The sequence below is a fragment of the Pleurodeles waltl genome, chromosome 6 (assembly GCF_031143425.1).
Source record: "Pleurodeles waltl isolate 20211129_DDA chromosome 6, aPleWal1.hap1.20221129, whole genome shotgun sequence".
NCBI lineage: Eukaryota > Metazoa > Chordata > Amphibia > Caudata > Salamandridae > Pleurodeles > Pleurodeles waltl.
In genome coordinates this window covers 245,637,018-245,662,532 of record NC_090445.1, presented here as the reverse complement: position 1 = coordinate 245,662,532, position 25,515 = coordinate 245,637,018, and the positions used below count along the sequence as shown (strand labels likewise).

At 40.1% G+C, this 25,515-nt stretch overlaps 1 protein-coding gene across 1 annotated transcript in view; it reads right to left on the bottom strand.

Moving 5' to 3' along the window:
* The window catches only part of KCNH6 (potassium voltage-gated channel subfamily H member 6), a 732,361-nt gene that overhangs the window by 36,251 nt on the left and 670,595 nt on the right, over positions 1 to 25,515 (bottom strand). The window contains exons 7-8 of the mRNA XM_069238011.1: positions 12,206 to 12,405; positions 998 to 1,250 (exon numbers count right to left, since the gene is read on the bottom strand). Of these exons, the coding sequence (XP_069094112.1) occupies positions 998 to 1,250; positions 12,206 to 12,405 (453 nt within the window). The remainder of the gene's footprint in view (positions 1 to 997; positions 1,251 to 12,205; positions 12,406 to 25,515) is intronic.

Here is a 25,515-nt window from a genome sequence, read left to right as displayed (position 1 = left end):
GGCACAATCCTAAAGAAAATAATCCCTGCAGTCTCTTGGTGCCTTCCTTGTCCAGATGCAGCCCGGAAGGCCAAGAATAGAAGTGGGGCCTGCCAGTGGTGGAGGTTAGGTGGATCATGCCAACTGAGGTGGAGGAGGACCATACCAATGGTGGAAGTGCACAGTGGCCTTCTAAGAAAGATATTGGGCGGCTGCACTTTTTAAACAAAGGTTGTAACAAAGAAACAGTACTTTTATACTTAGTTTCCTAGAGAAAAACTCAAGATAGACCACACCTACCTCACAATTCACCATGGTTCCCTCTTCATTGTACATTTTACTGGAAACACATAATTTGCACGTGTGCTCTTAATTTGATGTAATTTTTTTGTTCCACTGCATGACTATTTGGCCACCAAATTGTATATTATGTGCCTGAAGTGATCCAATGAACAGAGTAACTCAAATGACGGAGCAGAGAAGATTTCATATCATTGGGGTGGGGGAGATGAGTTTTCTGACTTCTTCCAAAACCCTAAACAAGATATACCTCTGGTTTTCAGGTGAAATCTGCACAATTCGGGAGATGTTACATCATTCATTATGCAAATTGGTCTCTTGGATTATACCTTCAACTTTGCTAGCATGAATAATACAGTGCAAATGAATTAAAATGCCTGTGCACAGGTTTGAGCACAGACAGAAGGTATCTCTGAACGGAAATAAATCCAGCTCTCTTTCTGCCAATCTGCATTATCAACAATAAACAATAACAAGGAATCCAGAACACCCATGTGTTTGATGTTGTCTGTCTGGCTCAGGGGAGCACTTGTGACGTCATTCACTAACAACTAAAGGAAGGTTCTGTGATTCTGCCAGAGCTTTGTATCATCCAGATTTCCTTTTAGGCACTTCGATTAGTATGTTTCTGTTATTTATATGTTTTAGGGTTTGAGGGGTATCACACAGCAGAAAAAAAAGAATTGAAAGAGAGAAAAATTATTCTAGAAAATCCTACCTAGAATGGCCACAACAATGTCCTCTCTCAGAATCTCAATGGAGCCGCGGGAGATGAAGTAGAGGGTGGTCAGCACATCACCATAGTGGACCAGAGTGTCCCCAGGAGGGGCATGCGTGGTTTTAAACTTCATGGCCAGTGCCCGCAGGCAGCCCTTCGTGGCCCCACGGAACGCCTTGCAGTTCTGGAGTAGGGTCCGGTTCAGGTGCAGGCATATGTCAGCCTGCAGGCATTCTGGGAAGCCCTTCAGCACCTGCAGGCGAGGAGGAGGAAGAAGGGGAAAATAGAAGTATATCATAAATGGAGCATTGGTCGACTATATCTTCATCAATCATTCACTTCACTCGTATCCCAAAAACACACTTGGGCCCTGATAATGAGTTGGACAGTACTAGGGTAACCGTAAATTTGCATACAAATTTACTGTTACTGTGTGATAAATCTGTCCAATACCGTCCAATTATGAGTTAAACACAAGATGTTTTTAGGTGATAGGGAATGTATCCCAAATTGTGTATCGTCATCTAAATACGTGATGTCTTGTGTAGCCTTAAAAGTAATTCACTATCCAACCCCTGCACCTCTTTAGTCAGCCTCATTATGGCAGTGTAGCCACACAGTTTTATGGGGATTCCCTGGACGACATAGTAAGGTGTCCCTGAAATGTCACACAGTCTGGACACTTTGCAGGCGTACAAAGGCTGTAGGTCATATGATGGGCCCCAGGAGCGCCCCCACCCGAAGGTGCAGGGGTGAAGAAGCCTACACATTTCTTCATTAGCAGAAAAGCTTCAAAACATGCCAGTGTCTCAGCCCAACTCTCAGCTTTATTAGTGTCTGTGTTTTGTTGGCATACAAGGTGGATCTAAAATAACGTACCAAAGATACAAATGGTTGAATGTTAAAAATAATGGCCGATAGTGAGAAGTCATGAGGGCCTTCGCAAATCATGTCTCCTTTAACAGAGGCAACAGAGGGACAGCAAACTGAGTGAAGTATGAGGTATGAGGGTCTATACAATTTAGAGCTCATCCCACAATTTCAGCATATTTCTGTTGATCTGCGCAGAATGGATTCGGCAATGGTATGAAAGACTGAAGATATTTTTGAGAAAAAACAAACACCCTCTTCATGGACAAAATTGGAAAAATGGCACAAATTAGCTGCTATTGGTATACTGCTGCTGCTAAGCCTCTCTCTACTACCCCGCTCCAGTGACATTATGTACACCCAGCACCTGACCATTACCCTGACACCAGTTAAATGAGACGACTTTAAATACCATTAAACCAAATGGATTAGTTCCTTAACTTGCATCTGGAGATTTTGCAGCTGTCATCTGTGCATTATTAAACCACTCTAAAGAAAGGACAAGTTGTGCTCCTGTTAAAAAATCCAATTCAGACTTAGCCATCCAGGGTATTTTCCAACTCAGCACTAGACTTCCAGCCCTAGCAAAAATACTAGAAAATATAGCAGCCTTACAATAAAAAATGACTTGGATGAGAACGCCTGCCTGTCAAATATTAACTCGGTTTTAGACCCAAAATGCTCTGTCTGCTCGCTTGAGTGTATGGCGACGTTAGACTCCCTCCACCGCATTTGTGCAGTGGGACATACTACTTTGACTGAAAGATTAACCTGTGGAGCCTTGTCTCACAGCAACACCATCCCCTTTGCTCATCGTTCACAAGTCATCTTCTGAAAAATGTACTTTGAAAGAACAGTTTCCAGCTTGGGGCATGCTACAGGGCTCGTCTCCCATCCACAAATTATTTTGTTCCCGTATTTGACATCTTTGCAGAGCAAATCAACCAAGTTTGTATCAAATGCAATGATAGGAGCCTTACAAAGCATAGTTGCTAAAGTACAAGCGTGGATGTCAATAAATGCTTACAAGTGAAAACAGCTCATAATTTATTTCCTTTCCTGAACCTTTGGGACATGAATTAATGGTAATAAAATAAAAAAATAGGCTTGCCTTTGAAGCTGATTTATCTCTTAATGCTCAGATCAGAGTATTTGTAGGCTGTTGCTTCTTTTATTTACATATGTTGAAACACATTGTCCCACATGTGTCCCCAAATAGGGACCTGATGGAGGGGCCACCATAACTTCCAAGATGCATAATAGTAATGTTCTGTATGGATGGCTTTTAGCCGACAGGATCTGTCACTTGCAAAGGTTATAGAATGCAGAAGTGTCACTGGCTCACTGAAGGGCTATCCAGAAAGGATTCCTCATCCAGACATTACACTGAGTCCCAAGAAGGGGAAACGGACTGATGCGGTATAAGCAGATTTCCCAATGACCTTGCCTTGCACACAGTTATTTAAATGATTAAATCTGTACTCATGTTTCCTTCAGAGATCTTAGAGGCAACGATCGTGGCTGAACTTCAATTAGAGGCAAGGCTTTGTTTGTTCTCAATCTCGAACTCTAGAGCTCACTTCATTACCAATTGTGTCACCGCCAGTCCCTAGTAGGATTAGAAAAGACACCAAAAACCTACTTATTCTAGGTACAAAGCATTTTCTAAAGCCTTGTGCTGAGAAATTATTCCAGAAGAAGTGTGCATTAGAAATACAGTCAGACAGCCAGCCAATCAGAGGTCTTCAGGTGACTGGTTATTCGCATTTAATTTGCTATGCTTTCTGATTTTCTCCAGTTTTACGGGGCCCATAAACATCACCATTCGCAGCTAGTCCTGAAGATGGTCTAGTATTTATAATACTTTTGGGGACTAAAAAGTCAACATACAATTGACTACTTCCGAACTAAATACTATAGGAAGGGAGTAGCGCAATTTAGCCTCCATTCTTCACACATCATCATTGTGCAAATTACGAATTTACCTTTGGGATTATCTTTCCCATGTGCCTTAATAATATTAACGTAGATAGATGTTAAAACACATTACTGTAAAGTAGTCACTGAAAGACTGAAGTTTATAACACGCATACTCATGTTCAAATAAAGTATTATATGTATTCATTATTCACATTTTACATTTATGCATTAAGTTGCATTTATTGACATAACATGTATTTCTCTTCTTTATGTTAATGTTTATTTGAAAATTAATGTGTGCATGTATAACCATGTATTCAAAATGCACATTAAGGGGCAGATTTATGGAAAGTGGCTCTGCACCGAGTGCAGTGCCATTTTTCCTGCGCCCCTTAGCACCCCACTAAGCCACCATGTGTGCGCGGTATTTAATATACGGTGCACCATGGCGCAGGGTGGGGGCAATAGTGTCATTCTATGTGATGTTATTGATGTACTCTGCAGGAGTAGTGCCAAAATGTTGGTGCTACTCCTGCAGAACACATAGGGGCTCATTCTAAAGAATGGAAGCTCCCTTTTAATGCCTGCTCTTGAGTAGGCGTTAAAAGTGCCCTAAAAAATGACACAAGGAAATCTCATAGATTTCTTTGCGCCATTTTCCAGCTCCCTTAACGGGGGAACGCCCCATTTGCATACATTATGCTTGGCGCAGGCATAATGTAGCTCGAAGGGTTACAGAGTGGTGCAATGCATGCATTGTGTCACTCTTTAAATACGGCGCAGGGATTTCGGATTCGTTGGGCCACATTAACGTCCAAAATAATAACGTAAATCTGGCGCAAGGTGATGTTAGGGCATTATGTTATGTCATGTTATGTTAAGTCGATTTATATAGCACATAGCTGACCAAAGGCCTTCCAGTGCTTCAGCAGAACCTAGAAGTGAGTATGGAAGAGATCAGTATAGCCATGTTTTCAGTAGTCGCCTAAAAATTAATTCCTGGTCGGTGAGCCGCAATGATAAAGGCAATGAATTACATAACTTCGTACCTAGATACGACAAGGACCTTCCGCCCCATCTAGCCTTTTTTACGAGGGTATTGCTGCTAAGGCTGCTGATGAAGACCTAAGAAGTCTCGGAGGCTTATAAAACGTGGCCAAAGAGCGCAGATGAGGGGGACCTTTATCATGTAGGGCTCTATGTATATAACATAGGGCCTTGAATTTAATTCTCTGCTCGACTGGGAGCCAATGCAAGGCAAGAAATAAAGATTTAACTGATTCATATTTAGGGATATTAAAGAGCAATCTAGCTGTGGTATTCTGTACCACTTGGAGTTTCCTCTTTACATACTTTGGAGACCCTAGAAAAAGGGCATTGCCATAGTCCAGGCGTGAACTAATCAATGCCTGTACAATTAATCTCTTGGCTACAAACGGAAGGATTTTAAACACCTTTCTGAGGAGTCTGAATATGGCAAAGCACGAGGCCGAGATTTTCTTTGCCTGTTGATCCATGGCTAGCTACGGGTCAAGCCAAATCCCAAGACTTTTAATGTGTTCCTGGGGTGCTGGAAGCTCTCTCCAAGAAGACAGAGCAGAGGAGGATGGCATTGAAGGAACTTGAGAGCCCAAGAACATGACCTCTGTTTTGTCTGTATTAAGTTTCAATTTACAATCTGACATCCAATCAGATATTGCACATAAGCAAGGTGTCTAAAGAGTTGTGGATTGAAGTCAGAGAAAACACCAATTGTGTATCATGGGCGTAGGTTATCAAAGAGAGGCCAAAAGGCTCCACAACCTTGGCAAGGGGCAGCGTATAGATATTGAACAATGAAGGACTAAGGGAGGAGCCCTGAGGTAGACCCCATCTACTATTGAAACTGCGTGAGTAGACAGATCTATCCAGTACCTGGAATGACCGTGTGCTTAGAAACTCACTAAACCAACTTAGCACAGTACCCGTGGCTCCTATCTCCTTCAACCGCCGGAGAAGGATACTAATGTCTACTGTATCAAAGGCGGTGCTCAAATCCAGTAACATTACTGCTGACGCCTGGCCATCATCAAGGCGCCGTCTAGCCCCTTCCATCACTGCAATCAAAGCTGATTCAGTACTGTGCAAGGGTCTAAAGCCCATTTGAGAGGGATGTAAAATATTATTGTCCTCAGGATAAATAGACAGCTGGTTATTTACATGTTTTTCTAATATTTTAGCAAAGGCTGGTAGCAGGGAGATGGGTCTATAGTTTTGTAAAATTAGAGGATCTAAATTAGTTTTTTGAAAGGAGAGATTTGACAATCGCATGTTTCCATTGAGAAGGAAAAATGCCATTCTTCAGTGACAGATTCAATAAAAATAAAAATGATAAATATGCCCCTAAATGTTTAGTCAGAGTCAGGCTAACTAAACTGACTGAAGGCTTGATTTAAATTGTGTTTTGCCTGGACAGTGTGTTATTGTCCTTTGCAGATGTATTAGTTTTACTGATACTAAGGTCTGAGAGAATACATCTTGGCATGAGACATCAAGATTTAATGAGCAGCTGAAGTCTCCTATTAATTGCGTACCAGGAACATAGGTTGTCCAACATTATAGTAACTGTCGGGTATCTGTGGGATGAGAAATTCAGGTGGTGTTGCAAATGCAGACAACGGATTCAGAGCTGATAGGTCCTTGAAGGGGAGGAAACCGATAACTTTCATGTTGAAGATTCTGTTTGTTTACAATTAATACTTATGCTGTTAGAGGTTAGCCCTGACCTCTCTTAAACTTTGAGGGGTACAGACCTCTCTGCTTCTCTTCTTTTTCATGCAAGTGTGAAGCTTCATGCTAACACGTATTCCTTTACTGGAAACTTGTACTGAAGCCTTTGCTATGCTGACACTTTCTAACATTTCAAATTCCCTTTTCCTAAACTGCTGTGTTTATATCTAACAGTGTATAATGATTACACAGGGTAATATGTGTGTGTGTTGCTTTGACTGAACCCCTCATAAATGGATTTAAGATTTTATACTCAATATCTATTTAGTCATCATTTTAAGGTCTCCTGTTGTACGCCTGCTCACTTTAGTTTCATTAAGTAATGTTGTTTGAATACAAAATGCATTATTATGAAGTTTACTTGATGAATGGTTGTTGAGTTCATTGCTGCATCACTCCCTATGGGTGCAACAAGTTTTGTTTTATAATGATAACTTATTCCTAAATTGTGCCCTTGTAGGCCATTTGCTTTAGTTGGTTAGGGTAAAAGCAGTGATCATACATTAGGACAGTGGTGTACACAAAGGGCTTATTTGCTTAGTAATTTCACACCATGTTCATTAATGTCTGGGATCACTGGTCTCACTCGTAGAAAAGATACATACCTTATCAGTTAACTTAGACCTCTGTGTGGTCCCCAATCCATGGAGGAACCAATCTTAGCGGCTCCTGCAGTATGCGAGGATGGTATCTCTTTGCACGTTGCTATCAGCCATTGTGCAAGCTCAGCTACTTAGCCACCAATACGGCTCAGTGACCTAATGCTTGTAGCTGACTCCAGCAGGTATCTAAAGACCACAAGTTTGAGGCCTGGAAAAGGGAGAATAATCCTCTCCGACTAGGACGAGTAAATTGAGTACTATTAAGTGGAATAACAGTAACACTTCATGTTTACAGCACATATCAATTTCAGAAGAGGTTTACTAACAAAAGGTATGACTAATTGTGCACTACAGGTATAAAGATCAGATTTCTAAGGGAAAGCAAGTCTAAAACTGAACCAACTTTGTTCAATTCCTAACAGCGGAGGATTGAAATGATCTACCAAAATAGAGGTAAGCAGGGCAAGCAACTTCGCAAGAGCCAAAACCTCTTGCCTTTTGGACGGCACAGGAAGTGTTCCAGTTATCACACTGTGCACCATGAACACACCATTCCAGCCTCTGAAATGCCTTTTGCCTTCATGAAAATGGCAGCCGTTTGCCATATTCCAATCTTCATTTCCTAGAAAGATTACTCAATTTGATTCGCTGTGCGTGTGCATCAAACACTGCGACGTCGCCTTTTCCCTCTACTAGCCGAAAAGTCCACTGGAGCAGAAACATGCTATCAGCAAAGTAGGAGTAAATCATGGACAGCCCACTTACAAACAGGCACACACCCACCCCTGCACAGTGCAGTGACAGCAACATCAAAGACTTTCTTCAGCAAACCGAGTTTGCATCATAGTTCACAATTTGGTTTGCTTCTAGCATTCACAGGCCACAGATGCTGCAATCCTGATTAGTTATTATCAAGCAATCAGCTGAAGTTTGGGTTAAATTTGCATTTTCAGTTGATTTCATGTTTCGGCACGCTGAAAAACGAGGAATTCAGACTCTCACAAATGCAGGGAACAGAAAGTTAACTCACGAAAATGAAACAGTTTTCTTTTTTTTTTTTATCAGTCAGCAGACGTCACATTCCGGTGTTCAGTTTACTCATTAATACGTTTGTGTTTGGTGAGCGCAATGAAATTGACCCATGCTGTGAGAACTCGACAGAAAATGTCAAGAGGAGTTGATGATTTTCAATGGTTGTGCAATATAAGGCCCGCCATTTAAAAAAAAAAAATGTCAGGTCTATAACTTCGAAATTCTGAAGTAAAACTTGGTGAGACTGTTCGATAAAGTGATAGCTGTTTTCTACCAATGTCAGATCATGTTAACAGAGAGTGTCTATCTTACTTCATCAGAAGAGTCACAATAGTGCCAATTCTGGGCTTTTCATTAACATTGTTTTTTTATCAGGTATTTGGTTTTATTCGTGTAATGGGAGCAGTGAAATACTACAACACCGAGTGTATTAGGCTGTTCCATGAGAGATCAGCATAGGCAACAGTGTCAGTGAAAGGAAATATCACCGATCAGTACAAAAGAGACACCAATAAAACGCCATCATTGCAAAAGGCTGCTAAACTAAACCTCTAACGAAATAAACATATAAATGAAAAGAAACCATGATGCACATTCAAATAATCATCACATTTTTCTATTATTTGTATCGCAAATGTCTGCACTGTTGTATGCTCGCAGCGCTGTGGGCTGTCTCGAGTTTGTGCTAGCACAAGGCTCTCACCTGAGGTTTCCAAACTGAGCCTAAATAAAAACATATAAACATTTTCATGACTGATTCTCAGAGGCTGGTTCCCGTTTTCTGCGAACGTGCAATGTTGAATAGATGTGATGAGGCTCTTCGTGTGTGTTGGGCAGTACAGAATGTGTCTGTGATGCCTACGCCCCGAGGACCTGCCAGCATGGTGCAGTTGTATGGATGTGTGCATGTAAGTGCTGGCAGGGGCACAGCACGGCCTCAGATCGAGAGCAACGGAGTGCTGGACAGCAGGCCTGGCATGATACTGGATTTAGCCAAGTACTAGGTGTTGGGTTCATGAACGCTTTGTTAGAGGTGATTTGACTTGCAGCGTGCTGCTTCCTTGGTGTTAGTGTTGTGTGTTGCAGTGGTTGAATGGGCTTTGTGATGCATATTACGGCGTCTCCTAAGGATCATGCTAGGGGTAGGTGCATGCAAGTACAAGCAACAGGGTTGATGTGTACAGGCAGGAGTAAGTCTAGAGCGATGAGGAATGTAAGTGCGGGGATAACAAAAGCAAAGTACATTTTTTATCACAGGTTGACAAATGGCAATCTTAACATTTATCTGAGAAAACCAACACTAAACATTAAACAAGAACAATGGAATGATGGAGTCAAGGTGGAAAGGGGATAGTTGAGAAACCAGAACTGGGTGATGACTTGAAGTCAGCGGAAACAGGTCACACACTATGAGAAAAGCAGATTCAGTGGTGGATCAAATTACTCATCTCTTTATATGATTTCAGTCCAAATGGTTTGCTTCAGTATTCAAGTTAGGAGCATCCCTAATTTTATGATGATGGACAAACCATACCCGTGCATGGCTTATACACGGTTAAATACCTAAAGGTAATGAAAACCCTTGTTTTTGACTCAACATTTGGCCAGGAATATTTGATGGGATCCCAGATTTACATAAATCAAACAGAGCCCTGTGGTTTAGTGCTCATACATTCATGATGAGGACAATTGTCCATTGTTTTAATTTCATTGGCAACGATATATATAAGGGAAACAACTGGTCTACTCAGAGAATTGGGATGATTCTCCAACAGATTGATATTGCTGAAAGGCTGATGGGGTGAAGACCAGCCATATTGTGTCAAGTCCCACTTTGAAACCCTCGTCAGGATACCTTCTAATGGCTAGAGATCACTTGATTAAGCAAATAACACTAGCTAACTCCAGCTAGCCTGGGTTGCTGGAAACATCAATGACTGGGAAGAACATCGACGTACTACAAAGTTATAAATAGCCCCTTGAGGACCTCGCATTACGGTGATCCATTCGGAGTGAAACTGTGGTGTTTTTCTTGGTAAAACAAAAAATGGAAAACAAAAGTGGTGGAAATGAAAAACGTTCACCACGAGAATGGCAGCCACGTTGCTACAAGAGAAGGGTTTAACTGCTATGAAAACAAGGTGAATAGTAATATTATGCAAAGGCATTTCTGATTTTCCTGCTCTGTAAGTGGTAATTTAGAACATACTAATTGGTAAGGTAAAGGTGTGTAAAAACTGTATACCACCACCAAAATATATAGATTGGCATTTTCAACTCAATTTCAGTCAGTAGGTGGGCAGCATGGCATTAGTAATGCATGCATTGATGCAATGAAGTGAAAGACACATTTATTGAGATTTCCAGCATAATGTGTGCTGATGTGCAGTGTGGTGCAAGAATAGCAGTCACGTGACCACCTGATGCCAAATCGTTGTCTTACACAGGGCTGAGTGAGAGGGGAGGGGACAGCCAATCAGGTTAACAGAGACAGAACAGCACCTGAACTGAGATCCCACCCCATGTAGCATTTACAAGGAACAAGGCACAACATTAAGCAGAGTTTACTACCGGAACTCCGTTCCCGCTGGGGGTTTTAGTCCTGGAACTGAGTTCTGGCGACTTCTGCTTCATTTCCACCACTGACAACTAAAACGAACAGAAACACAACATGTATAGCTATTGAGCGAAGGGACGTTGGCATGCAGTATACTCAGTACAGGTAGGACCAGCGATTCCTGGAGAGCGATGCGCCCCCAGGTTTCATGGTCACCTCAATATGGCGCCATAATGGAAAGAAAGAAGCAGGTGTGCCCGTTCATGCTAAACGGGAACTGCAGTTTTTATCATACATCACAAATATTAAAGCGCTTGCATTGTTTAAATTAGTTGCACTTTCCTTCACATACTGTGTTATTTTATATATAAGTTAGTAAGAATTGGGCCACCAGGCATGCAGTAGTATGTAGACATTAAACTCAAAGTCGCTTTACAGCCCTGTTTGCTGTCGTGGCAAGTCCCACCACAACGCTGCTGCTAGGTGATATTAGGGAAACACTATTGTGGTCCTGTGAGTTTGCGTTGGTGCTCACCTCGAATGCGGCGGAGGTGTGTGCGTGGGGGGGAGAGGGGATTTGTGGATTGTGGGGTGGGTGACTTGAGAGAGAGTAGGTGGCTTGGTAATTCGTGGAGAGTTGGGGCAGCTGTGCTTGTTGGGTGAGGGAGAGGCTGCTGTGGGAGAAGCGAGAGGTGTGAGGGAAGAGGTTCACGTGGTTGAGGGTGAGGTGAGAATGGAGAGGGTGGACAATAGGAGTGAGTAATGGATAAATGAAGGTGGATTATTTAAAAGAGAAGGAGAAACAATAACATTAACAGTTCACAATTGCAAATAACAGGCTAGAACTGAAGTTCTTCTTGGCCAAGTGAAGTCGCCTCATCCTGATTTAAATCCACGACTTACAAAGCTTGCAGGTTACTCACAGACACATATCTAAGCAGCTGATGCATATGCACACGGATCTTTTTGTGGGCAACAGGGAAGTGTGGTGGGGCTGAGAGCAACCAAATAGAAAGTGGAGAATAATGTTAGGAAAATAAAGGCTGGGGGAGGCATCGCGAGAAGTAAGGGGGGGTGCAGAGAGGGAAGATGAATGGTGAGGTGGAATGCCAGCGGTGGGATAGTCAGACGAGGATGGTTACAGGCAGAAGAGGTCAGGCATGAGGAGGGTATACTGCTATGTTAATGGGATTGATTCAGAAGTGATGGAAAAAGCAAAATAAGGTTGCAAGTCGGTCAGTCAGGAATATAAATGTGAGCATAAATGGTCAGCTAATGGAAATCTTGGACAAGTCTCACAGTTTACTTAATTTTATATAAATTGGAAAGAGACCCAGGGTGCGCATCAAGTGGAGAAGACATCCACTCAGTTGAATAGGCTTGTGTGCATTTCTACGCTACCCATAAATTCACATAGATGTGGTCTGCTATAGCAACAGAGGGCCCTGTGGTACTCACTGCGTTCATGTCGATGCCATTCGTGTATGACCACGCGTGCTGGAAGTACTCCTCAAGTCGTTGGCGCAGTGGATTAGGGATCTGGTGGAATCGGATGAACTCCTTCACCCGGAGCATCTGGGTGTGGTAGCGGGCGGTGCCTGAGTAGAGCCGCTGGATGATGGCTGACACATTTCCAAATATGCTGGCATACATAAGTGCTGCAGGGAAGTGAGAAGGACAGTTGTACATGGAGCAGATAGAGAGCGCAATGAAATACCAGGTTAGGACTGAGGCTGAGGTGGAGCGATTCTGGTTGGGGCAGGATGGCAAGAAAAGAGGGTGATAGCCGGTGGTACTCATGATAAATAGCACTTTGTATACATATTGCACAGCACTCTTGGGCATTGCCCATGTCTACGTTAACCATCTCAGGGTATTACTTTGGCTGCCTGTGTTTGAGACACCAATAATAACTGTATTCCCTACCCTTGGTCTTTCAGAGAAGAGTTGAATGACCATGTGTGTGACATTGTTGTTACATGTATGAGTATGAATCAGGGTTTTAAGTTTGAATGCATAAATTTGAAGAGTAAAAAGTTTAAAACATTTCATTTAAAACTTATATTTTGAATTCATATACATATAATGTTAAGTACATATAGTTGGAATGAAGTAAGTTCCAAACTTGGTAACCATTTAAATGACTCACAGAATATGTTTTTCTCCTTTAAATGTAAATCATATCTGCTGTACTAATGCTGTTTAGTGGTAAAATCATAACAGCTTATTCCTAAATCTAACCCCTTGCTTGCACCCCAACCGTAATCCTAACCTCAACCCTAAAACTAACTGTAAACCTAACTCTCACTAATAACCTTACACTTATATAAGACATAAATTGCCCATTCTCAGTCCCTTACTCTACCCCTAGTCATACCTGAACCTCTACCACCACACTCACCATATGAGTATTGCAGCAGATCCCTAACTCACATGCTATACCGAACCCTAATCCCACCAAAGGGGCTGCCTTTATTCTAACCCCTGCCTGGGGCCTTTTTCTTGTCAAATCCCTATCCCAAACCTTTCTGTCACCTTAAATCCTAACTCTTTGTATATAACTTTTTTATAACTTTTTACAAACTATTTTATTTTGAACGACATTTTTGTATATTACTTTTAGCCATTTTCGTTTCTTTGCAAATTCTTGAATGATAAGGATGTGCATGTCTGTACATCTGTATGTTTTGGTTAAAAGAATAAAAGGGGAGAGTTGGCTTTATGTACGTAGCGTAGCGACCCCAAAAGCTCCAAAAGAGCTTTGGAGTAAAGGAAGGGTATCCTAAAGGTACCTGCACTTGTTTGCCTAGAATGACATGCCATGTCCTTATAGGAGATACAGTCCAAGGCAGGCTCCTCATCAAGCAGACAAGTTGAAGAGTTTTGACCGTGGAAAAGAACAGGCTCAGAAGAAAAGAAGTAATGGCATTATTGAAATGGTGGGGTAATATTAGGTAGAGGCCAGGATAATTGTAGTCTCAGAACTGTGCTGGTTATACACGTTTGAGCAGGAGAGGGAAAGCAAAAAATCATTCTCTAAATAACAAAAAAGAATAGTAAATGGAAACTGTAAATAAAGTACATGTATTTTTAAAAAGTGAATTTAATACTGATGAACATGTACTGATCATAAAGACAGAAAATCACCCTGTTTCATTTGATAGAACATCAACATCATAATCGCCCCTTAATAATATGCATTTCCGATTATTTTAAGTCATTCACACGAAGATGCTATAAACTCGCCTGAAATAATACTTCATCAACTTACTGAAATGCATTTTTTCACGTATTAAAATGCTACAAGAAATCTCTAGGCATCCCTGTTTTCTGCTTTTGGTGAAAAAATCTTCACAATACCTTTGCTTTGTAACTGTTGGGCTTTAACCACAGTAGAATTTAGTGCACTTTAGTCGAAGTGACCGGGTACTTGCGTTCTCCCTTTGTGATGGTTTTGCTGCCTTTCTCGTCCTCTGTCTTTTCGATCTCTTTGTGTTTTTTCCCTCTCTTGCACTCAGTAAATATCTGATGCATAAGTGCCAGGCCACAAAAATAAGAACCGGTGACAACGTCACACACTGGCACAAATTAAGCACTGATTTATACCAGTCCAAGGGTATTTACCTACTTGGCCATGCACTGAACTATCCATCTTGCTTTTCTTTGTCTAATAACTCAACTTTCTTTGGAGAGAGTTCTTTGTGTGTCAATTTATTTGTCATAATAAGATGTCTGAATTGAATTTTCTTTTTTCTGACGATTTCTAGGGGGAAACATCCATTACAACGTGGTCATTACCACACATGACTGTTACCACGGAGACATTACCACACATATACCTTTACCCCGGATATGCCTTTACCATGCATGCCTTTACCACAAATATACCATTATCATGCATTTAAGGCATGAATGGTAAAAGCATATGTGTGGTAAATGTTTTAAAGGTAAATATTATTTTTAAAATTTTGTAAAGGCATGAACAGTAATAGTGCATGCGTGGTAAAGGTTTTTCAGGTAACTGCAGGTTAGTATTAAGTGTTTTAAGTGTGTTTTTATACATACATATTTAGGGATTGTGTATTGTTTTTTGCGTGGCAAGGGCATTTTTAGGTTTTAGGGTGGGTATGGGTTTTGGGGTGGTAAGGGCATTTTTAGGTTTTAAGGTGGGTATGGGTTTTTTGATGGTAAGGGCATTTGTAGGTTTTAGGGTGGGTATGTGTTTTTGGGTGGTAAGGGCATTTTTAGGTTTTAGGGTGGGTATGGGTTTTTGGGTGCTAAGGGTTTTTTAGGTTGTAGGGTAGGTATGGGTTTTGGGTAGTAAGGGCTTTTTAGGTTTTAGGGTGGGTATGGGTTTTTGGGTGGCAAGGGTTTTTAGGTTTTAGGGTGGTATGGGTTTTTTGGGTAGTAAGGGGTGTTTAGGGTTTAGGGTGTGTATGGGTTTTAGGGTGGTAAGTGAATTTGTAGGGTGGGTATGGGTTTTTGGGTGGCAAGGTGACTATATATATATATACATATATATATAAAATATTTATTTATATATTTTTTTGAAATATATACGCACACACACATATATATATATATATGTGTGTGTGTGTATATATATATATATATATGTATATATATATAACCTTAGACACTCCTTCCAATATCAGGAGAACCAGGACACCTCCAATATGAAAATTCAGTTTATTTCAGCACAAAATCCAACGCGTTTCGGCAACAGCCTTACTCATGGACATCACATAAATAAAGTGCTTCACATATATACAGCCCAAGTTGGTCATAGAAATAAAGATAAGAGTGAAAATAAAAATAAAAATAAAAATAAACAACAGACAAATCCTAATACACCCACAGAAGAACACGTATTTGTGGTGGCCATCTTTAAAGTGCACATTCAGTCTTAATACCATGTAATAAATGTTAAATAATTTTTAAATAGTTTTTAAATCACACTGATATCCCTCATAAGATTTACATTATCAAAAGACTTATTAAAAGTTACTTCTCATGATGTTACTCTTCAAACAATTGGTAGAAAATATAATAAATAAATATTTGATACACCATTGCAAATTTATACAATAATTCAATTTATAAATATCTCAATTAAATATTACAATTAAATATCAAATATTAAATATTTCATTTCCATGACGTTTGAGTAGAAATATCTATATATATTTTATCAAGTTAAAATCCAATATATTTTATAAAATATTTCATATAAATATTTAATACTCAAACCTATGTCTCAATTACTACCATTGTATCTTGTACTGCCCAAGTGGGCATATACATTCGCAAGTAACTATCCTGGAGGATAACATATCATTTCTGATGTTATACATAAACGACCTCGTTCTACTAGTGCATCATGACTTCTTAACCCAAGTGGGTGGACATACAAATTTCATTCATAATAAAAAACTAACACCTCTCCATATCTTAATATACATTGAAATAACACCAACACTACAAAATACTATTGTAATAAAAAATGCTCATTGTACTACAAATCTCCACATATCTTCAAAATATATTAATTACTCTAGATGGATACTCAGTTCCTCACTCGAATTCAGCCCTACAGGTTCCAATGTCTCAAACTCCATTATGTATTTAGACTCCAAAGTGCGTAACGTCCTTACTCTATTACCGCCCCTTTTGTTGATCTTGACTTGATCAATGACCACAAATTTCAATAAATTCTCATTACCAGAGTGTTGCTTGAAGAAGTGCCTCGCTACCGGATAGTTTTTATCATAATTCCTGATAGCTCGTCTATGTTCCAGAACTCTTTTCTTTGCGCTATGTATCGTGCTCCCCACGTACAATTTGTCACATGGACATATCAGACAATAAACACAATAAGTTGTGTTACAATTAAAGTTCCCCCTAATTGTAAAACTGTCTGACATCCCTGGAACATTTAATGTTCTGCAGTTGTTACTAGTTCTGCAAGCTTTGCATTTCATACAACAAGCAAAACCTGCCAATTTAGTATTCTCCATATGTCCCTTCAGTGTTACATCATTACGACATAAATTGTCTTTCAAAGATCTATTTCTCCTGAAGGTTATTTGAGGATTGTCACCAATCCAATTGTTTATAGTGGAGTCAGTCTGTAGAATGTGCCAGCTTTTACTAAGAATAGACCGTATTTTATAAGACTGATTGTTGTATGTCGTAATGAATCTGATTGGGTCATTGTCCTTCACCTGACTCTCATTCGTCCTATACAAAACATCATCAACATGAAATTTGTATGTCCACCCACTTGGGTTAAGAAGTCATGATGCACTAGTAGAACGAGGTCGTTTATGTATAACATCAGAAATGATATGTTATCCTCCAGGATAGTTACTTGCGAATGTATATGCCCACTTGGGCAGTACAAGATACAATGGTAGTAATTGAGACATAGGTTTGAGTATTAAATATTTATATGAAATATTTTATAAAATATATTGGATTTTAACTTGATAAAATATATATAGATATTTCTACTCAAACGTCATGGAAATGAAATATTTAATATTTGATATTTAATTGTAATATTTAATTGAGATATTTATAAATTGAATTATTTTATAAATTTGCAATGGTGTATCAAATATTTATTTATTATATTTTCTACCAATTGTTTGAAGAGTAACATCATGAGAAGTAACTTTTAATAAGTCTTTTGATAATGTAAATCTTATGAGGGATATCAGTGTGATTTAAAAACTATTTAAAAATTATTTAACATTTATTACATGGTATTAAGACTGAATGTGCACTTTAAAGATGGCCACCACAAATACGTGTTCTTCTGTGGGTGTATTAGGATTTGTCTGTTGTTTATTTTTATTTTTATTTTCACTCTTATCTTTATTTCTATGACCAACTTGGGCTGTATATATGTGAAGCACTTTATTTATGTGATGTCCATGAGTAAGGCTGTTGCCGAAACGCGTTGGATTTTGTGCTGAAATAAACTGAATTTTCATATTGGAGGTGTCCTGGTTCTCCTGATATTGGAAGGAGTGTCTAAGGTTATATTAGGGTCTCTCGGAACCCATCCAGGACCGCTGTGTGGAGCACCTGCATTCCGGGACTTGGTTACGAATTATTTTTTGCAAATGCGGGAGCCCCTGTATTGGAACTACAACAGGAGATTTGATTTCACACGTGAGGTCGTGTAAATTATGGAGTGAGTGCCAATTTGAATTATATATGCTTTAGAAGAGACGTCGTTGAAAGGCTACGCGGGGCGGTGCGAGACGACGGCACCGGTGTGGTGTTGGAGAAACTTTACGAGTGAGGTTTTGCCTTTTGCTTTCGGAGCCGGAGGGTGTGGCGTGGCTGCGCGGCACATTTTACTGTGCTCAGTGGAGTGGAAGTGCTCGTCAGCTCGTCTACACCCCGAAGTAATTTCTAAGCAAACAGATTAAGGAGCGGAAACCCATGGGCGACGGCATTAACCGTTTACTAGCATCGGAGGGGTGTGCGCTACGCTTTTAGTGTATATCGCGGGCTGTCAATGGACAAGCGTTTGTGTTTCTCTCCTGTGCATCTGGAATTAAAACTCACCATTTGCGGAAGGAGGAAACAAAAACGGCATTTTGGAGCAGTATACTATTGATTTGGGACTCTGGAAGTAGTCGCGCAGACCTGTACCAATGCTGCAGATGAGCGTCGTTACGAGAGAAACGTCACGAGTGAAGGCGTTCGCTGTTTGAAGAGCGATTGAAGGACGTAATCACAGTAAGATGTTCATTTGCTGTGGGAAGTGAACGAAGGTGGTTTCGCGACTGTGAATGTACAATAATATTCATTAACATACCAGTGGAAAATTGGATGATCAGAAAAAGATTGCCATTAAATCATTAGTTACAATTGGCTTACTCTCGGCCGTATTATAAATGTTTGGAGGTGCTTTTGAACATCCCTGATGTGAATCAGTCCCTAATTGTAGCAGATTACAGGAACAGAGTGGCCAATGCATCAGATTTGAAGTTGTATTGTCCACATCCAGAATAACAACAGAGATATAAGTGTTTATTTGTTTGGAGGAAATTATTCAATTTGTCTCAGCAAGTATGGCTTCCGGACTGGAAGCACGACGAAAGGAGAAATCGGATAAATTATTTTTTGCTCAGATGGAGGATGGATCCAATGCTCAGCTGGGTGGTTGTAATATGAAGGTAGAAGTGAAATTGCAAACCCTATATGACAAAATGGAAAAATTGCACAAAAAGGAACTATCTAAATGGTGGGAGGTGGAATCATTACAAAGATATATTGATGTAGGGCGTGTCCCCAGAGGTTTGAGAATTTATACTATACCAACGTATGAGGATCCTGACCCAGAAATGCTGGAGGAGTGGGCTGAAAATTCGAAACTGAGCTCACTTAACATGATGCGTATATTGATTAAGTATGCAATAAAGGATAGAAGTAAACTTCTGGAGGAGATGGAGAAAGTGAGACTAGAGCTACTGTCATTGGTTACGCAAGAAATGTTTGATGAGTATATGAAGGGTTTGGAGAAGAAATTGTGCAAACTAGAGGAAGAGATCACTGGCAAGAAGCAAAGAAAATATATACGAGACCTTAAAGATTATCAGGCTGGTTGAATCTTAACCTTTCAACGAAAATACGACCATATGTATGAGGGTAGTACTGATGTTGATGTAAGGAATACTGAACAAGCAAGTCAGCTAGTTGAGGAACAAGAAGAAAGTGACATTTCGGATGGGAACCTCTCGGATGTGCCTGATACGGTTGTGTCTGGGGCTTTGACATCAGACAAAGAAAAGGATAGATTGAATTTTTTAAAACAATTCAGACTGTTGAATCAGGGAAGGTTGGAACAACACAAAGGAATTCATCCCCAGAGGGGCAGAGGACGAGGAGTCAGAGGAAGAGGAAGAGGAACAGACAAGCCAAGGAGAGGGGGCGCAGGAGAAGACGCAAAGCCCTTGGGAGTGGTAACTCGTGCACGCAAGTAAAAACTATGAATGTCGTTAACCTCTCCAGCAGAGTATTGTCTGCTGTTGAAGAGGATCTCCTTTCTCTTGGCTTATCCTTTTGCCCAACTGGTGGTTTTAACTATACTCAAACTAGGATTGACACCTTCAAATTCATCAGAAAATTGAAATTAAAAAAGTGGTACCATACTAAAGTTAAAAGTGATGAGAAAGTGGTGGTAAGAGATAATGAGAGTAAACTATGCATTTCGGATATTGATGTACTTCACACAGCAATGGATTTGTGTGAGGGGGTGGATGCTCATGAGGATCCTATTCTAAATTTGATGGGATTAGATATCGCCTTAGACAGTACATGTCCTAGCAAGTTTAAACCGAAATCGACCTTTCTTCCTGCCATCCAGTGTGATGCTCTTGATGTTTTTGAAAGAGAAATGACCAAACAACTGAAAAAGTTGAAATATGGTGTATTGAATGTGACAAAAATAGTAATCTATCGGGTGAGCAGTGGCAAGCTCTCCAAGAATTGAAAAAAGATCTCACTATTGTCATTAGACAGTCTGACAAGGGGGGCAATGTGGTTATTCAGGATACCAGCAAATATGTGGCAGAGGGAGTGAGACAGCTCAGTAATGTCCAATGTTATGAGGAAGTGAGCTGGGGTGATGTGAGATTAATGAATGAGAAATATCATGCCATGCTTATAGATTGGAAAGATCAGGGTATGATAGAATGGGACGAGTTCCTATTTCTTAAGTGTGATCATCCAAAGATCCCAGTGCTATATCTCCTTCCGAAGATTCACAAAGATATGGTTAGTCCACCGGGGAGACCTATAGTTTCGGCTATGGATTCTCTTTTGGAAAATACTTCGAAATATATCGATTATTTTCTACGCCCCTTTGTTGAGTCAATACCCTCCTATGTGAGAGACACTACACACTTTTTAAAAATCATCGAGGACATTCAATGGGATGATGACTTTTTATTATTGACCCTAGATGTGACCAGCTTGTATACAAGTATAGATCATGACTTAGGGGTAAAAGCTATTAGACATTTTCTTAGAGCGAGATCTTTGTCTTTCCTTTTTCACTCAGAAATGTTATGTACTATGATTGAGTTCTGTCTCAAGAACAATCTATTTATTTTTGATGATCATCTGTACAAACAGTTGCAAGGGACAGCTATGGGCACCTGCTTCGCCCCCAGCTATGCCAATTTGTTCATGGGCTGGTGGGAGGAACAGGTGTCTGAAGTGATCACTCAATTTGATGTCAATGTGGTCCTATGGTGCCGTTTTATTGACGACATTTTTGTAATCTGGAAGGGTGATGAGAAAGGAGCTAGACAATTTGTACAAGACTTGAACAATAATGATTACAATTTGAGATTTACTAAACATGTGAATCCAAATTGTATTGAGTTCCTTGATGTGGAAGTCTATGTAAGAGATAACAGATTGGTGACCAAATTGTTTAGGAAAGCGACAGCTGGTAACAGCTTGCTCTGTGCCCATAGTGCACACCCAGGGACCTTGATACGCAGCATCCCATATGGGGAATTGCTGAGAGCCCGGAGGAACTGCAGTGAGACAGCAGATTTCCAAAAGGAATGTGAGGTAATGTGTGAAAGATTTAGAAGTAGAGGCTATGGGGTTAAAGTTATTAATCAAGCTAGACGGAAAGTAGAGTCCTTGAAGAGAGATGATGTTTTGTATAGGACGAATGAGAGTCAGGTGAAGGACAATGACCCAATCAGATTCATTACGACATACAACAATCAGTCTTATAAAATACGGTCTATTCTTAGTAAAAGCTGGCACATTCTACAGACTGACTCCACTATAAACAATTGGATTGGTGACAATCCTCAAATAACCTTCAGGAGAAATAGATCTTTGAAAGACAATTTATGTCGTAATGATGTAACACTGAAGGGACATATGGAGAATACTAAATTGGCAGGTTTTGCTTGTTGTATGAAATGCAAAGCTTGCAGAACTAGTAACAACTGCAGAACATTAAATGTTCCAGGGATGTCAGACAGTTTTACAATTAGGGGGAACTTTAATTGTAACACAACTTATTGTGTTTATTGTCTGATATGTCCATGTGACAAATTGTACGTGGGGAGCACGATACATAGCGCAAAGAAAAGAGTTCTGGAACATAGACGAGCTATCAAGAATTATGATAAAAACTATCCGGTAGCGAGGCACTTCTTCAAGCAACACTCTGGTAATGGGAATTTATTGAAATTTGTGGTCATTGATCAAGTCAAGATCAACAAAAGGGGCGGTAATAGAGTAAGGACGTTACGCACTTTGGAGTCTAAATACATAATGGAGTTTGAGACATTGGAACCTGTAGGGCTGAATTCGAGTGAGGAACTGAGTATCCATCTAGAGTAATTAATATATTTTGAAGATATGTGGAGATTTGTAGTACAATGAGCATTTTTTATTACAATAGTATTTTGTAGTGTTGGTGTTATTTCAATGTATATTAAGATATGGAGAGGTGTTAGTTTTTTATTATGAATGAAATTTGTATGTCCACCCACTTGGGTTAAGAAGTCATGATGCACTAGTAGAACGAGGTCGTTTATGTATAACATCAGAAATGATATGTTATCCTCCAGGATAGTTACGTGCGAATGTATATGCCCACTTGGGCAGTACAAGATACAATGGTAGTAATTGAGACATAGGTTTGAGTATTAAATATTTATATGAAATATTTTATAAAATATATTGGATTTTAACTTGATAAAATATATATAGATATTTCTACTCAAACGTCATGGAAATGAAATATTTAATATTTGATATTTAATTGTAATATTTAATTGAGATATTTATAAATTGAATTATTTTATAAATTTGCAATGGTGTATCAAATATTTATTTATTATATTTTCTACCAATTGTTTGAAGAGTAACATCATGAGAAGTAACTTTTAATAAGTCTTTTGATAATGTAAATCTTATGAGGGATATCAGTGTGATTTAAAAACTATTTAAAAATTATTTAACATTTATTACATGGTATTAAGACTGAATGTGCACTTTAAAGATGGCCACCACAAATACGTGTTCTTCTGTGGGTGTATTAGGATTTGTCTGTTGTTTATTTTTATTTTTATTTTTATTTTCACTCTTATCTTTATTTCTATGACCAACTTGGGCTGTATATATGTGAAGCACTTTATTTATGTGATGTCCATGAGTAAGGCTGTTGCCGAAACGCGTTGGATTTTGTGCTGAAATAAACTGAATTTTCATATTGGAGGTGTCCTGGTTCTCCTGATATTGGAAGGAGTGTCTAAGGTTATATTAGGGTCTCTCGGAACCCATCCAGGACCGCTGTGTGGAGCACCTGCATTCCGGGACTTGGTTACGAATTATGTATATATATATATATATATATATATATATATATACATATATATATATATACATATAAATCACAGCAGTCCGGATCAACGTAAACCACAGCTCCCGAAGAGGGGTGGGGTGCCTGACTAGAGGAGCACACTGGTTCCACTAATCATAAATCCATAATCTAATATAAAGCACCCACTCAGGCATGGATACAATACTTAGGGAAAGATTTTATTTGCCTTCATGCACGTTTCGGTGAGCAAGGCCGTGAAGGAAAATAAAATCTTTCCCTAAGTATCGTATCCATCCCTGAGTGCGTGCTTTATATTAGATTATGGACTTATGATTATATATATATATATATATATATATATATATCTATATATATATCTATATATATATCCTAGTCACGGTCGCCACTAGTTATAGTTATGACCTAGTTTCTATCTAAAAAGCATTTTTTTACTTGCCTATATCTTTGGCACCGCTTGATAAACCTTCACAAAACTTTCCAAAAACATTTGCCAGTCACATCAACTGCTGTCTGGAAAGTTTTGGGGTGATTCGACCAGGGGGAGCAGAGAAAAATGGGGTGGGGGGGTCCCAAAACATGTTTTCCCTATTCATTTTTCCATAGGGATTTTGAACAGTGATAGCACCAAAAATACTGGAAGGAATTACTGGCAGAAAGGTAGGTCCTTGTATAGAAAGCGACCTTTTTCTGTTTTGGTGTAAATCTGTTCAGTCATTATTGAGAAATTAAGGTGAAAAATGTGTATAGATAGGGACATGAAGGATTCATGACCCCTTCCGATCTCGTGCAAAGATCTGATTGACTGTGAACTCAGTAGCCGAGTCCCAGAAAAAAAAGTAAAAAAAAAAATTTAAAAAAACGAAGAAGAAAAGAGGCCAGGGTGCAAACATTCTGACCCCTTAGCTCTGATGGGAAGAGGGAACTCCCCAGGGCTAAAGGCTTTTTTTTTAAAACATATTCAAGTGGATATGCGGCGGATCCAATGAAAATATATATTTTTTAAAAAGTGTGGGTTCCCGTGCTTCATGTTTATTGAGCCCTGAGATGAACCAAGTTCCGGGGACATTCTTTTTGTTGAGTACAGGGGGCTTACTTGCCTCCCCGCGCCCCGGGGATCACTACCTCCCTGGGGCAAAATTATTTTTAGGCGTTGGGGAAGCCCTTTTGCCTCCCCTTCACCCCCCGGGACCGCCACCTCCCTCGGGGAAGGTGGTAAGGGAAGCTTCAGCTAAGCCACATCAAAACACTAAGATTTGACAGGTCCCGCTGTCAACAAGTGAAGCTTTCTTCACTGTCCCCTGCACGCGTGCAGGGAACAGAGATGAAATGCTTCATCAAACAGGGAGCTGCTGTTTAAAGCAGATCCTTGCTTGCTGGAGCAATGGCACCGCTATGTAAGCCTTGAGGCTTATCCCGTGATGCCAGATAGCCCGTAAAGGGCATTTAAATTTTGTTTTAAATAAATAAATAAGTCAATAAATATGTAGGGACTGTGGAGGAAGCCCTTGAGGGCTCCCTTGGGGTCTCAGATAGCCCATAAAGGGCAAATGTTTTTTTTTTTTAAAGCAAGCAATAGCTCATTGTGAAGGTCACAGACCTTCACACGGAGGCCTCAGGCTTTGAGTCCAGCCGGATTCACTTCCCTCTTCTTTTTTAAAGTACAAATTATTTTAATTTTTAAAAATGAGAGATACATTTTTTTATTTTAAATTTTACATAAATATCTCATTGTAAGTGTATCATACATCAAAGCCTAAACAATTCTCTCTCTTCCTCTCACTTTCTTTCACTCTTTCAATCAATTTCTCCCACTCACACACCCACTCAGACACTTAGGCACCCACTCACAGACCAACTCAGATACTCATGCACCCACTCACAGATCCACTCAGAGCATTGTGCACACACTCACAGCCTCAGTGAGACCCTCACACACTCACTCACATATCCACTCAGTTACGCACCCACTCACAGACCCACTCAGACTCTCACACACCCACTCACAGACCCACTGACAGCCTCATGCACCCATTCACAGACCCACGCACACACTGACGCACCCACTAAAACACTGATGTATGCACTTTCACACCCAGACTCACACTCTCACATTCACTCTCATACCCAGATACACCTTCTCACACCTATTCTGACACCCAGAGAGGCCGCAGCCATCTTCTGCCGTGCACGACCAAAGGGCCTTGCACAGCATGGGGTTGGGTGGTTAGGGGGGTTAGCCACAGGGTGTGGCTGCAGGCCAGGTCTTGCGGGCAACTTCTGATGCGCTCGCATGTTTGGGTGCTTGTAGGGGGGTGGCCCCAGGGCCTCGCCGGAGGCCAGGTCCTGTGGCCAACCACGTCCATCCACG